The following is a 16,745-nucleotide window of genomic DNA, read 5'->3' on the forward strand; positions in this document are numbered from 1 at the left end:
GGCGCACTACCGAGTCCAGTTGCTGCATTCATTGACAAAGACAGCAGGACTCGGCCCCACGTCCCCCAGTTCCCGTATCATTGGATTTGATATCCAATGCAGCAACAGGACAGCAGCGGGAGCTATCAATATATCCAGTGAGGACCCAAGACAATGGCTGGAGCTGCTGGGCTTGTTTTCAATGCTGGAATGATCGAGTTCAGGTAAGTAAAAGGAAGGCCTTAATGCATTCTATACATTAAGGTGAAAAATGCATAAGGTGAAAAACCTCAAGACTTTACAACTCCTTTAACAGTTTCTAGTTAGTAAGCATTCCATGACTGAAAAGAACATAAAACACACATTTACTCTTAAAAAAAAATGTTTTGACAGCATTTCTATTTCTGGAAATAAAACACATTTGTTGGTATGACACTTTTTTTTATTGAATGGACGGAAAAACATTCACTTGACTAAATATAATATCTTGTTGTGAAATAAAATGTGTGGTCGTTTCTCACTCTTTGGTCATGCAGCTGCATTTCAAAATAAATACTTGGTTGCCACTGAATCCATCATATCTCCTTTGTTTTTAAAATAACACAGTGGATTATGATGTATAAAAATTTAACATATTGGCAGGTGTTACATCCACAAACGATAAAATCCAAGAGCTATTGTAAGGCATGTAAATACAGAACCTGTTAGGGAAAAAAAAACAAAAACCACAAGCTTAAAAGTCATAAAATTACTCACAGTGTAATGTACACACAGCTAGCGATGAGCAATGTACACAGTGCAGTAACCCATACCAAGCAATTTATTTTTCCCCCAGCTTTTACTTTTGACATTTTTATAACAAATTTATAACAGACAAAAAGCAACCAATAAAAACAAACAAACAAAAAAAATGTAAATCACCATTCCAAACAGTATCAGCATTGGTACATTTGACACATCTAATTTTCCCAAAATATTCACAGTTATAAAAAAAAAAAAATTTAATAAAAAAAATTCGGAAATACCCTGGAACAGATAGTATATAAGAAAACTCTTTGACAGGCCTTCTCCTACCTCTAAAAAAAAAAAAAAAATATTCAAACCTTAATTAAGGGTTTAAATTAAAATTAGAACGTGATGCATCTATCCATTTTTTCCATATCCCTTCAAACTTCTGAGTGCGTTTTTCAAACATCACCTATTTATCCATTTCCAACCAAATCTTTACATAATTCAACATCACTAAGCCTAAATTTCATTGGTTTCTATAAGTTACTGACCAGACTTTGTACTGACTCATGAAACCTATAGATACATTTATAGTTCTCTTATCAGTGACATAAAAACAGAGATAGTTTAAGTTTCACACATAAAGGTCATGCATTCATATGTTCATAACGCATTAATATATGATTTTGTCATGTGTTTTTAACAAATGTTGTGCAGCATTTTTCTTTTTTTATACTTTTATGCTTACAATGACCACTGCAGGACACTGTAATGTGCTGCAATAAAATGTAACAAACCCTTTTTTTCCAACACACTAGAAAAAAAAAAGCAAGTTTGGTTTTCAATGGCACCAGTTCACACCAATGCCCGAAGCTAGTATGGGTTTAAAAGAAAAGAAAAAAAAACCTAACATCTTGTGTATTTATAGGAGAATATGTGTATAAATAAAACAAATTCCACAAGGAAATAAAAGCCACAAAAAAAGGACAAGCTATTTTCTACAATAAACTTCTAATATTTTGCTTCAAATAAATATGGGCATACCCAGATGTGCAAGTACCAAAAAAAATCATTTTTTTTTTTACTTAACGTGAAATCTTTTTCTTGGAGTACATTACGGGACACCAGATAAGTATTCAGGTACATAGGATTATTCTGCTGCCTTCAGGAGATTGAACACTGGCAAAACAAGGCTACACAAGTCAGCCTGGTATAAGCCCTTTAGACTCTAATCTTGCCTCAGTTTTGTTAGCAAACAATAGTATTAGTTGATCATAAAAACAGAGGGGAGGAAACTGTATCACATAATGTACTCCAAGAAAGGGATTTTATGGTAGGTCAATCATACAAGGACACAGGATGCGTATTCAGGTACACAGGGATGTAAAAAAAAAAAAAAAAAAAAAAAAAACAGTCCAACTGAGGGGTGAGCAGCAACAGGGCAAATAAAGGATACAAATGCCAATAGGTCAACAGTGGCGGCTCAATAGAGCTGCCTGAAGAACCTTACAACCAAAGCTGGCATCAGGTGAGGCCAGAACATCCACCTAGTAAAACAAGTGTGTGAACAGAAGACCAGGTGGCAGCCTTCCAGATTTGAGAAACAGATGCCGAATAGTAAACAGTCCATGAAGCACTAACTGATCAACTGGAATGTTATTTGACAGGCAATCTTGCCCTTGAGGTCAATAGCTTGAATGATGGGTTGTGGAATCCACTTGGTGATAGTGGAACTAAAAGCAGGCTGGCACCTATGGGGACCTTCAGGAATGACAAAGGGTCTGACTGTTGAAAGGGAGCAGTAGCTAAGAGATAAAATCTAAAGCCAGTCATCAACCATGTATGGACAGGCCGATTTTACCCAAATTGATTGTTCAATCAACCAATTTAGGTACAACCAGCCTGTCGGATTTTCCAAGCAATTTTGGCTGCTAGCAATAAACACTGTTCTTGCCAGAGAACGCAAGAGCTCAATCTGTGGTTGCAGGAAAAAAAAATATATCACACCATCTATGGCCAGCTTAGCAGCATGTAACACATCCATACAAAGAAGGGGAAATCCCCTTAGGATGTTTAGAAGCAGGACAGACTGGTTAAGATAGAAAAAAAAGAAACCACCTTGGAAATAAAACAAAAGCAGCATTGGACCTCAAAACCACCTTGTTAAGGTCACCAACTCAAAAACTCACCTTGCAGAAGTGATGGTGATAAAGAAAAGGCCAAAGACAGGGGAATATCTCTAAGAATAGACAGATGAATATCCCTAATAGATTAAAATGACAGTCTTTGAAGAGATGAAAGAGTCAGGTCGAGTTACCACAGAGTCACTGGAGAATATACTGCTGTATACAGGGAGAACGATGTGAGCAACACCCTGTACAATGGTCTTCACTAAGGAGCAAGAGGCAAGTTGTCTCTAAAGAAGAATCCTTACAGCTGAGACTTAACCCTTGATGGTACCCACAGCCAAACCCTCATCCAAAAAAATAAAAAAAAAATAGGATTCTTCTCACAAAGAGCGTCTTGTCTTGCACCACTAGAAATGAAATGGTTGAGATTGCTCTCTAGACAACCAAGCAAGCAATCAGTTGCTAAACCAATGTCCTATGCTTAATAGCCAGTTTGCCTCATTTTATTGCAACCTCTATACCACTACAGTAGCCTACTCTACAACGTAGACACTTACTTTATATTTTGCTGCCCACTCTCTCTCTCCTATAAAATGCGCTGAGCTATAGGCATATATCCCCCAGGATGAGTTTCTCTATACAATTACATCTATCTAGTCTGGTAAAACTTTTGAAGCAGATGCACTTCCAACAGAGTACTACGTGCATTATGTCATGCAACACTCACACATGCTTTCCAAATATAAATGGAGTGGTAATTCGTAAACCAGGAAGAGATGATGTGTGATAGGTGTTCCTCCTCCCTTTTGAATGGTGGAGCCAAAAACTTGGCAAAAGGTCCTGGCTACTAGATTGAACTTGGTTATTACCACCCTTGTGCATAAAAACCAATCTGGGTTTATCTTGGAGAAAAGAATGTGATTTTGCTTGGCTCAACACGACAATATTGGCACCAGGTTTGTTGCCTCTTTGGATGCCGAAAAGACATTTGAATCAATTAGTGTGGCCATTTCCTTGGACAACCTTATCTAAATTTCGTTTTGGATCCAACTTTATCCAGTGGATTATTAAGCATCTCTATTCGGGCCCTTCAGCCAGGATCTTTGCCAACAATACCCTCTTGACTCCCTTTTCCCTAAACAGGGGTACAAGACAGGGATATTCCCTGCACCCAGGTTTTTTTTGCTCAAGTCATGAACCTGTGTACCCTTGCTTGCATCGATCCACATATATGTGGTCTGTGTGTTGGGGCATTGGAGGACAAACTCATTATATGCTGATGTGTTATTTTATCTAAATGATGCCAAGTCCTCCCTGGTTGCTACACTGCAAACTTAACCAATTTGGATCTTTCTTGGAGATTTATTTTGGTGGTATTTAATCATTACTGGGATGTTTTGTTTATTTAGCAAAAAAAAAAAAAGAAGAAAATAAAATAATCGAAAACTTTGGAAAAAATAAATAAAAATAACAGTGAGTACACCCCTCACATTTTTGTGAATATTTTATTATATCTTTTAATGTGACAACATTGAAGAAATTACACTTTGCTACATTGTAAAGTAGTGAGTGTACAGCTTGTATAACAGTGTAAATTTGCTATGTTAATCTAAAACTGGGCTAGTGGCGCTACCTCTATTCTGTTACCTATTCCTTCTATCAGGTGACCCAGCCTTATTTAACAGGTGTTTAAATATGAAAAAAATGATAAAGCTGGTACATCTGCCTCTCTATGTCATCTATTTGTGTGCTAGTTATTGAGGTAAAATAATAATCCCAAAGAGAAGGAAAACCAATAAATACAACAAAATAAGGGAGAGGAAAAAAGGAGAACACCCCTATATATGTATGTAACTTTCCTTCCTAAAAAAAATCCCTCGTTCCTTATTACACTATGTTGTATGTACAGGGAGGTTTCTGACCTCCAAACTTAGTGCTAATAATATAACTCTCCCCACTTATGTGAAAATTATAAACTAGTAATTGTTTAAAACGGTCATGTGATCTGCGGTTACTGGTTACAGCAATCACATGGTACTGGCAGTGGGCTGGTACAATGATCAGAACGCATCTGCAGTGCCACCACAAGTCCTGCCCGGTCGTTATTTTGCAATAAGACAAGCAGTAAGTGGTAAAAAAAACAAAAAATTAAATCTAAAAAGTCTAAATCCATTCCCTTTCCCATGAATACATTTGCAACACAGGTGACTAGTACTACCTCCTTGCAATAAGATCAGCACTTTAAAAAAGGTACCTAGGTATCTATATCTCTCTTGAACCTAGGTCTTTCTTCGATCTTAATGGCACTCTCCTTATAACTCAACATAAATCTACATGCAAGGTCTGGTCTGCTCTCCCTCTTTCCCTGGTGGCAGGGCAAATGTATTAAATGATTTTGCTCCCTAAATCTACATACTGTATGGACAGGCAGCCCCGTTTGTCGCTTTAGTCTAGGTTAACATTGATGCGATTTGGCATGGGATTTGACATGTCATGGTAAAAAGCATGGTAAAAACTGCAACAGTCTCTGCTCTAAAAATCGTTTTTTTGGGGCATTCAAGTGAATGGGCTGCCCTATGTGTGATGAGTGGAAATGCTCCAAAATGCCCCCCCCCCCCCCCCAAAAAAAGAAATCCATGTGAACGAGGCTTGACAGCTGAGTTTTTCCGTCTAATCTATTCAATTTGTATCAAACCAGACAGGTCCTTGCACTGGCCCTTGCACTGTATTTGTGGACGATACTAAGCTAAGCACGGAAATAACTTCTCTGCAGGATGTGGAATCCTTGCAAAAAGATCTGAACAAAGTAATGGGGTGGGCAACTACATGGCAGATGAGGTTCAATGTAGAAAAATGTAAAATAATGCATTTGGGTGGCAAAAATATGAATGCAATCTATACACTGGCGGAGAACTTCTGGGGGGCATCTAGGATGGGAAAGGACCTGGGGGTCCTAGTAGATGATAGCAATGGCATGCAACGCCAAGCTGCTGCTAACAAAGCAAACAGAATATTGGCATGCATTAAAAAGGTGATCAACTCCAGAGATAAAAACCATAATTCTCCCACTCTACAAGACTCTGGTCCGGCCGCACCTAGAGTATGCTATCCAGTTCTGGGGACCAGTCCTCAGGAAGGATGTACTAGAAATGGAGTACAAAGAAGGGCAACAAAGCTAATAAAAGGTCTGGAGGATATTTGTTATAAGGAAAGGTTTGCGAACACTGAACATATTCTCTCTCTCTCTCAGAAGAGACGCTTGAGAGGGGATATGATTTCAATATACAAATACCATACTGGTAACCCCACAATAGGGATAAAACTTTTTTGCAGAAGGGAGTTTAACAAGACTCGTGGCCACTCATTAAAATTTGAAGAAAAGAGGTTCAATTTAAAAAAGTGGTTGTGTAAACCCGTTTTAAGCTACCAAAAAAAAAACCTGCAAGATAAAGACATAATGAGCTAATATGCATAGCATACTAGCTCATTATGAATGATGAGATCAAAGCCCCCGCAGTGGTCCTTCACTGCTCTGGCGGCCGACATCTCCCTGGGGACTTGCTTCCGGGTATCACTGCTCGGGCCCTGTGATTGGCCAGGAGCCACCAGGAACGAGACAGGCTAACTGAAGCAAAGGCATGTACGTGCCATTGCTTCAGTTGGCTTAAGTGCGCATGTGCCCGATGACATTGGCACATGCAAATACAGGGATATCTCCTAAACCGTGCAAGTTTAGGAGATATCCAGTGCAGCTATAGGTAAACCTAAATATAGGCTTGCCTGTAGTTTAAAGTGGCTGTAAAGGTTTACAACCAGTTTAAACTACGTAGATGGTTCTTTACTGTAAGAGTGGTAAGGATGTTGAATTCCCTTCCACATGCGGTAGTCTCAACGGGGAGCATCGATAGTTACAAGAAACTATTAGATAAGCACCTGAACGGCCGCAACATACAGGGATATACAATGTAATACTGACATATAATCACACACATAGGTTGGACTTGATGGACTTGTCTTTTTTTAACCTCACCTACTATGTAACTATGTACTATGTAACTATACACAGCTGATGGTAGATCTAAAAAGGAGATTGTACAGAAGGTGGGTGAAAATAAAACAAGAGGTGGTGTGGACCAGATTGGTAAGCATGCCCTATTCTTTGATGCACTAAGACAGTACATGATGGGAGATGATCTACAGGAAGCAAAAACACAAAAAAGTGACGATTGAAAGCATCGGTGGATAAGTTAAGTGAGAGACAAACACACTGGGATGGCTTGAGCAGAAAAAAACATTAGAAAAGGCTTCTATTTATTATGAAAAGGGAAATTCTGCCTGAAAAAAAAGGTGTACTTAGACTTTAAGGGCCCTGATCTTGACAAGCCCTTTTTCTTCAGCTTCTACCTTTATAGCTCACCATGGTGCCAAGACTCATTTTCTTTTTCAAAAGTGGAAAAAACAAACATTCTCTCTTTCTGAAGAGGAATAAGAAGATGTGGTGGGCCAATAGACCAAATGGATGATATCATCTAAGGATAAAATGTATACAGTTGAATTCTTACATACGATCTAGAATACCTCCCAGAGACTGCATCACATTGATCCCACTCCTTTTCCCTCTGCAACAAATGTCACACATAGGCACTTTCTATCATATGGTGTGGAACTGTCCTTGCTATTTGATTATTGGCAACAAGTCACAACCAGGGTGGCTAAGGCACTAAAGATACCTCTGACCCTGGACCATATACAGTATACAGCCTTCCAGTGCTCAGACCATACACTGCATCAAATTGGTCTGCATGGCTGTCGTCCCAGAAGGAAGCCTTTTCTAAAGATGATGCACAAGAAAGCCAGCCAGTTGTATTACTGTACTATACTTGAACTAGATGGATTTTAACCAGACAAACTATAAATAAATATGCTAACACTTTTTGATAACCAATACGGAATTTTGTAAACTTTTAATAAAGTTTTTACTGTTAAAAAAAAAAGGAAATAAAAAAGGTAGATTCTTCTGTCTACACAAACAAGGTAGACTGAGCCCTCAACTTGCAGGCATATTGTATTCTAACAGTGGCACCCCCCCCCCCCCCCCACTGCCAGAAAACACTCAGCAGCTGCAGATAACTGACAAGTTGGGGTGCATTGCCCGTTTATATAAGCCACTGCCTTGGCATTGTCCATTAGTATCCGAACATGCTGAGAGTGAAGATCCTGAGCAAATGCCATTAGAGATAAGGCGATCGCCTTGAACTCTCTCCAGTTTGAGGACCTTGTTGCCTCTTTCTTGGACCAACTTCCCTGAGTGAAACTCTTTCCTAGGTGGGCGCCCCAACCCCAGGAGCTGGCATCGGTTGTCAGTCTTTTCTCGACTGGAAAAGCCCAGACTAAACCCTTTGATAGGATATCATGCCTATTCCACCAACTAGTGACCTTTTCACCTGAGTTGGAATTTTTACCTCTGTTTCTAGGGATTCCAAATCGTGATCCCATAATCTCAGGAGAAAATCCTGCAGGCACCTGAAGGTGTAGTCTTGCCCACTGAATGCCCGGCATTGATGAAGTCAGAACACCCAAAGCTGACATAACCTGTCTTACCGTCAGCTGCTAGTTGGTCTGCAGTACCGACATTGTATCGTGAATCCTGTCCGTCTCTAAAGAATCCACAGAATTTATTAGATAACCTAGAAACCAAATCTCCTGAGATGGGTCTAGGTAAGATCTTTGGAAGTTAAAAAAACATCCCAGAGACTCCAAATGGATGTGTGCTCTGCCTAAATTTCTCTGCAATTCCTCCCTTGAGTGGCAAAAATAGATTCTCTAAATAAGGAATTACTGTGATTCCCTGAAGATGAAGCAGAGCTAAGGCTTCTGCCATCACTTTGGCGGAGGTATGGTAGGGAGGTGCCTCCCTTTAAAGTTCTGGAGGAAGAAGGTGTTTCCTATGGTCCGAGGGAGAAGTCACCATCTCTCAGGTGCTGTCCTGAAAGACGCCTTGGGAAAATTGCTGTCCACAGATGCTCTCCATCCTGACAGAGCTTGAGCTATTTTGCAAAGAAGAATGGGCAAAAATCTCACTCTAGATGTGCAAAGCTGGTACAGACACACTCAAAAAAGACTTGCAGCTGTAACTGCAGTGAAAGGTGGTCCTACAAATGTATTGACACAGGGGGGCTGTGCATGGCACACTTTTTCACATCCTTGTTAAAAAGATTTGGAAACCATTTATGATTTTCTTTCCACTTCACAATTATGCGCCACTTTGTTTTGGTCCATCACATAAAATCCCAATAAAACACATTTATGTTTTTGGTTGTAGCATGACAAAATGTGGAAAATGTCAAGGGGTATGAATACTTTTTCAAGGCACTATAACACAGAGCTCAGTTTGCAAAGGATATATTACAGGCTGGCATTGATTTGTACCAGCAGGGTTCGGGTACAGCCTCCATTGCAGTAGCCAATCTAAAAAACGAGCACCTTCTCGCTCAGTTGCAGAAATTTAATAGGAGTAGAGAGAAGATGTCCTTTCTCTTAGGACAATAGCATGTATATAGGGGGTGAAAATTATTATACTGGGCTGTCCTTACAGGATTGTTTTGCCTGTGTCCAATCTCCTAACCTAACATAACTATGTACCTGCAAACTCATTCTTTGTCCTGTAATGTAAGATTAGGAAAATTTTTCTGACCAATAAAGCAACATATAGTCAAGAAACAATACCTGTCAAGACCACTTACCTGCAAGATATTTAATTGTATCAAGTTTATGCGATTCCAGCATAGTTTTCAGGCCTGCTACTTCTGTGTCAATCTTCCTTTTGGTTTGTGTCAGTCCTTTGTCTTGATCGACATGCTACAAATAATAAAGACATTACTAAATAACTAGAACTTCAAATGGTAAGCAATGTTAAAGAGTCTCTGTTACAGCCCTTTATACTTGGCTCAAGCGAACCCAATATCTTCTAGTAAGTACAGCCTTTACTGCAAATTCATTCTGGGGCAATGAACCCTGTTTGAGTTTAATGTACTTGCCTAAAAAATAATATGTCACACAGATGCTGCACTGAGTTTCCACTGAGGATAGCTCTTTTCTCAGGCAAGTGTAAAGAAAAAAAAAAAAAGGGACACACACAGCATCCATATATTGCAGGGGTATAAAATTAAGATGCACACAAGTCAAATCAGTACATCAGTACAAGTTTCTTCTAGCAGGAGTCCAAATTGTATGTGCAAGAATGCAGATCCGTCACATGAAAGCCCCCCCGCCCCCCCCCCCCCTTTTATATCAGTCCCCTTCTTACAACATTGTCCTCAGTCCCCCCTTACATGACAGTTTCCCCTTTATGCCACAGTTCCCCCTTCACATCGATATTCCTTGCCCCCCCTTAACACTTCCCCCTTCACATTAGTGTCCCTTGCCCCCTTTAACCCCCCCTTCAGCACATTATCCTCACCCCGCCAATCACCCCCAGTTCAGAGCACTATCCTCACCCCCCCCAATCACCCCCAGTTTAGAGCACTGTCCTCAGCCCCCTTCCAAGCACCATCCTCATGTCCCCATTCACCCCTCCCCATTGAAACCCCCTTCCCACTCACAGCAGCATTTTCAGCCCCATCCTACATAGGGCAGGTCTGTACAGAGGGTGGGAGCTGCCCAACCTTTCTTGTTAACAAGTTGGCAATTGGTTGTTAGGACCACCCAGCATACTAGCAACCAATCACCCACTTGCTGCTCCTGCACTCTATCCAGTCCTGCTGTCTCTCCCACCCTCTGTCCAGCAAGGACGATAGCATGGCAGCTAGGGGTAATAAACAGCAGCAAGATGTACATACAAAAGAGCTAGAGACCAAACTCCTGAGTGATGTGACCAAGGTGGTCCGGATGAGACTGTCACTCAGTCTGGATCTAGATCCCATTCCACCATTTAGTGATGCCTGCTACAGTATATGGAATCTGTGGACATTAAGTATATCATTTTATTCAAGTACAGAGAAATACCAGTTGATCTTGCTGTAATTCATGTCCTTGCAACTACCTGTACACTGAACTGAAATCTCAAACAATGTTACCTGCCTTCCTAGCTATCGATTGTGAAGTACAAAAGCCCTCCTCCCTATGTAATGAAAAGGAGAACAGGAGGACGTATTTTTAGTCAAAATCAAGAAAGCAGCCTACAGTGACAATGCTGCTCTTGCATACTTATTAGAGTCCTTATGAAGTACTTGCGATTCCAGCAGTGAGGGCAGAACCTAGTTAGCCCACACAACAGTACAGTGCCAGTACTATGTGCAATAACATGGACAGTCACTGGAAATGCTTCTGTGCTTAGCTTAATGGGAAAGAAATATGTACTATAGCAACAATAAATAATGTATAGGTCAGTGCAACTACAGTATTAGGTCATCCATATTTAAACTGCATGCTTTAATGCAGTCAAAATGTAAGGATTTTGCATAACTGTACAATATAGGTGCCACTGTGAGAAAGTCTTCAGTGTATAGTAAAAATCGCAATAAGCATTTTTATTTTTATTTTTTTTACTAGTAATGGCGGCGATCTGCAATTTTTAATCGGGACTACTACATTTGTTATTTAAACAAAAATGCCTTTACAAACCCTTTAACACTACTTTAAATGTCCCAGAACAGCCATTCATCAAGCCAAGTCAGAGCCTTTGATCTCCATATATAACAGCCAGGTAACTAGTATTTTCAGAAGGCCAGCAATAATTACTGTGGGAACACTACAACATACATAAACTTTACATTATTGTCATCACAAGATACATTACATTTTTTTTTTTAGTGCAGTAGTGGCATTGACTGGACTGGAGTTGACAATTTATGTTTAGGTATTAGGAACCATTTGGTTCTGTTCCTTACCAATGTTTCAAATCTGTACCTATAAAAATAAGCATCACTATTATAATGCTATAAGTGATCAGAATTATCAAGTTCAATACATCTGCATGACTTGTGGATACCAATCTATACCAAAAGAGTGAAGCAAAAGATTCTTGCCAACTTGAGGTAGACTTGCTGAGCCATCTAGTTCCACTTATCTTACATATGGAATTTATTGCTTCTGTTGTGATCCACTATGCTGTATAGTATTACATGGTCACATTCCATGAATGGTACAGGAGATATTATGAATATACTGATATGAACTCTGTGTCTTTGTTGCTATAATAATCTCTTAGGTGCAGCAGTGGAGAACGTGGGAGTAGACTATTCATGTTTATAAACCAGGAGTCATCTGATGCAATCCATCATTATTGCTTCACCCCTACACCCATGTGATTAAGCTTTACAACTTAAATGTTATGAATGATTCCAAGTTCCATACATCTGCACATGATCAGTGGATATTAATGTAAACAAAAGGACCCAGTCTAGGAAATTAATAGTTTCTTCTGTCAGACTTGCTGAGCTATCTAGTTCCACTTGGATTATATGACCCAATCTAAGATGAATACCCGAGTGGTTTCTATACCACCGATTAGGATTATCCTTTTGTACACAATTATTGCCAACGTTACTGTAATTATATGAGATAAATAATTTTTCCCACGCATATAATGAGTGGAGACAGAATATCGATAGCTTTAGCTCTGCATGGGGCACTTAGTCATCTGGATGTTGTTTATAGATTACAGCTCTACCTTTAATACCATCATTCCAGATTGGTTGGCTGAAAAAAAAAAAATGGAAAAAATGGAAAAATTGGATTTGCCGCCCTTTATTTGTTTTTGGATAAGGGATTTTTTGGTCCATTGCTCACAGGTGGTCAAATTGGATAAGTTTGTTTCTGCCAAGTACTCCAAGTACTGGAGCACCGCAGGGTTGAGTGTTAAGTCCCTTTCTCTATGCGCTGTACACGTATGACTGCACCCTCTATTATGAGACCAATAGTATAGTTAAGTTTGCAGATTGCACTACTGTAGTCAGTTGTATCACTGGAGACGATGAAGAGTGATACAGGAGAGAGGTTGATAGGATAGTGGAATGGTGTACAGCGAATAACCTGATCTTAAACCTAGGGAAAACCAAAAAGGAACGGAGGAACGGATTGTAGATTGCAGAAGGAACAGGCCTGAATCAGCACCGCGTTTTACTAAAGGTGTGTGCGTGGAGCGGGTCTCCATCTTTAAGTTTTTGGGAACATATATTTCTGAAAACTTATCATGGACAATGAACGTTAAAGCCATCATTAAGAAAATCGCAACAGCGTTTATATTTTTTGCGACTCCTTAGGAAGAAAGGTACTAGAGACCTTCAATCACTCTGCCATTGAGGGTACATTAATGTATTGTATTCTAGTATGGTATCCCTAGTTGTACGCAGGCAGACAAAAATGCTCTAAAGAGAGTGGTCCGAACAGCACAGAAAAGTGTAGGGCGTGAACTTGTTTCTCTAGAAGAAATATATACGAGACTCGTTGCCTTTGTAGAGCAGGAAAATATTGAGATCAGACTCATCCTGATTGTCATGTCTTTGAATTATTGACATCTGGGAGACGTTTTAGGGTGATTAAAACTAGGACAAATAGATTTAAAGAGAGCTTTACACATGTACACATGACCTAGCATTCCAAAAAGAAGCAGATGACCAGAGAGATCGTCTGCTTTTGGAGGGGCTATTCTCGTACTTGCCTAAAGAAGGCTTTCAAAAGGGCCAACCAAAGGTCAAGACATGATTTGCTGTCTGGAAAGACAACTGTGAGGAAGATGATTGAACCCAAGTCTAACACCTTTGAATTATTACGGGATACACTAAACAAAATCATCAAATCATTAGGATAATCTTCAAGTATTGGCACCTGTTAACTATAGATCCTTTATTAAATTATTTTGTGCCTCCCCAACCGTCCATTACATACCGTAGAACTAAATCTTTAACCACTTGCTTACTGGGCACTTAAACCCCCCTCCTGCCCAGACCAATTTTCAGCTTTCAGCGCTGATGCACTTTGAATGACAATTGCGCGGGCATACAACACTGTACCCAAATGAAATTTTTATCATTTTTTTCCCACAAATAGAGCTTTCTTTTGGTGGTATTTAATTACAGCTGGGAGTTTTATTTTTTGCTAAACAAACAAAAAAAGATGCAAAAAATAAATAAAAAATCATGTTTAATAGTTTGTTATAAAATTTTGCAAACAGGTCATTTTTCTGCTTCATTGAAGTGCGCTGATGAGGCGGCACTGATAGGCTGCACTGGTGGGCACTGATAGGCATATTTAAGGCAGCACTAATAGGCACAGATAAGGTGGCACCTATAGGCACAGATAAGGCAGTACTGATGGGAATGGATGGGTGGCACGGATGGGTGGCACTAAGGGGCACTGATAGGTACCGATAGATGGGACTGATGGGCACTGATAGGTAGCACTGATAGGTGGCTCTGCTGGGCACTGGTAGATGACACTGATATGTGGCACTGGGGTGCAGCACCGTTGTGGAGGCAGATTGTGGGCACTGATGTGTGGCACTGTGGGCACTGCTGGGTGGCACTATGTGCACTGATGGGTGGCACTGACGGGGGCACTTATTTATTCCTGAGGTGGCACTGGCAGGGGGCAGGTGGGCACTGGTAAGCTGGCCGTGATCGGGACTAATGTTAGCGCGAGGAGGAAAAATAGCCGATTACCGGCTCCGTTGTATCACATGATCAGCTGTCATTGGCTGACAGATGATCACGTGGTAAGGGGTCGGGATCGTAGACGTAGTCCCGGCAAAGGAGGTCCGCGCCGTAGCCATCATTTGGCTATAGCGCGGATCTCTAGTGGTTAAAAAGGATACCCTAATACAAAGCAAATTCACAGGGGAATTCCGGACTGACTCTTGCAAACGTCCTGGCACTTTTCTCTGTGGCGGCTGCAATATATGTCAGTATATGTATATTGGTGATAATGTGATCCTACCTAATCATAGATTTTTCAAACCAGTCCACTATGCAAACTGTAAAACCATAGGTGTTGTCTACATGTTGGTGTGCCATGTGGGCAAAACAAAACAACCGTTCCACAAAAGAGCATCAAGACATTACTAGTATGAAAAAATTGTGTCCTGAACTTCCCCTGGGTCTCCACGTAAGAGATGTTCACACCTGTAGGGCTCCTAAAATTAAATTCCTTATATTGGATAGAATACACCCAAATAGCCAGGGAGGTGACTAGAATAGGATCTTGTTACAACGAGAAACGAGATGGATAGTGACTTTGAATGGTACGTCAGCTCCTGGTCTCAATGATGTAATAAGTTATTGCCCTTTCCTGGAAGGCTTTGCCTCAGGAGGTTGGGAAGAATGAGAATCCAAGACATCATTCTTCATGCTGTCTTGTTTTTATGTTCTCCACCCTAACACTTACCTTATAGTGGATTAAAGCTAGATCTAGGATGTTTTGATAATTTTTATCACTACTTTTCTATTGTCCACTTGGATATGGTTTGGGTTTCTTTGACCTTTTAGATTTTTTGATTGTGTGTTGGTTTGTTCTTCTGCCTCTCTTTACCCTTGTTTCTTTGCCCCCTTATTATTTTTACACACACACACATACTTACACATTATATATAATATAGATAGAGATCCTCTTAATTTCCAGCTTTCAGTAAGCCCCACCTTGCTCACCCAGGGATGTGGGTGCCATTCTATTGGTGTTAGTATCCCTGTTTACTCATGGCCAACGCCATGAATCTGTGTCGGTGCACATCTAGCGCAGGACTTGACTCCCTTCCTGGGGTGATGCCGTGCGCGTCTTGTGCAGAGGGCCTCTGCCTTCTTATAAATTTGGGATACTCATCGCTGTTTTTTAGTTATTATTTGCAAAGTGTTCCACCACATTATCATGCAATTTTGGGTTATTTTTTTTTTTATACATTTTACTGGATGATCCCACTGGGAATTCTTCACAATGTTTTCACGTCATGACGCCAAGTTGTTGTCTTGGTGACAGTACGCCATCACACATACGGGCGCATCATCTACATGTGACGTTTGTTATCTACCGTCACAATGACGACACTACGCCTTTTCAGAACACTGCGCACGCTACGGCGTCCCGGCTTCTTATTTAAACAGTCTAGCAGTAAATACATGTTAGCTGTGATGGCTCCCACTGCGGAAGCATATCTACTCAGTCTTTGCCTTACAAACAAACAATCAGGTAAATAGGCTGTTTGCTACTCTTGTACCTGGTTACTCTAGCGGACTTTTTGGGCAATTACGTTAGCTATTTATTTGCATCCATAGGCATATAGGCATACTCCTGGGACCATAGAATTACTTTGATCCTTTTTCCACACCAGGATGCAGTCTGTTGTATAGTGGGCTTTTTTGGGGTGCTAATTATACCCTGTCCTATTTATCATTATATGTTTGTTATCCCCTGAAGAAGGGCATCAAGCCAGAAACAATCGTTGGGTCTTATAAAGAGTTTTTTGTATATGTATCTAACTAATATTCTATCTGGATTTGTATATTCCACATGAAATTATTTTTAACCTATGAATGTTTTGTATCATATTCAATAAACGTTATATTTTTTTTATATATACATTGCTGTTTCCAGTGTCACTTTTAAAATTTCCATTCCCAAGGTTTTTTTTGTTTCTACATGTACAAGCAGGTGTAAATTCAATACCAAAAAAAAAAATCATGTTTTTTTCCCACATTAGTTTGAGCTACAAGATTGCTGATAATATTATTGCAGGACAGTCCCTCTTAAGGACTGTGACCTTACTTAACCGTGAATACAGATAGATAAGCATGCACTTTGCCCTACATTTTTTATCTTGTTCTGCTGGGGAGCTTTATGTGTGTCTGTGTTTATTTGAAATGGTTTTAAACTTTTGGGACTTTAAGGCCGCGTACACACGGGCGGACTGTTCGCCCAACT

The 16,745-nt window shown here is 40.1% G+C and overlaps 1 protein-coding gene across 1 annotated transcript in view; it reads right to left on the reverse strand.

The window, feature by feature from the left end:
* Window positions 1-399: 399 nt before the first annotated feature.
* The window catches only part of MCUR1 (mitochondrial calcium uniporter regulator 1), a 63,362-nt gene continuing 47,016 nt past the window's right edge, over window positions 400-16,745 (reverse strand). The window contains exons 8-9 of the mRNA XM_077492220.1: window positions 9,581-9,695; window positions 400-680 (exon numbers count right to left, since the gene is read on the reverse strand). Of these exons, the coding sequence (XP_077348346.1) occupies window positions 625-680; window positions 9,581-9,695 (171 nt within the window). The 3' untranslated portion in view covers window positions 400-624. The remainder of the gene's footprint in view (window positions 681-9,580; window positions 9,696-16,745) is intronic.

The sequence above is a fragment of the Lithobates pipiens genome, unplaced genomic scaffold (assembly GCF_037356315.1).
Source record: "Lithobates pipiens isolate NorthernLeopardFrog02 unplaced genomic scaffold, aLitPip1_a1.2 Scaffold_19, whole genome shotgun sequence".
Taxonomy (NCBI): Eukaryota; Metazoa; Chordata; class Amphibia; order Anura; family Ranidae; genus Lithobates; species Lithobates pipiens.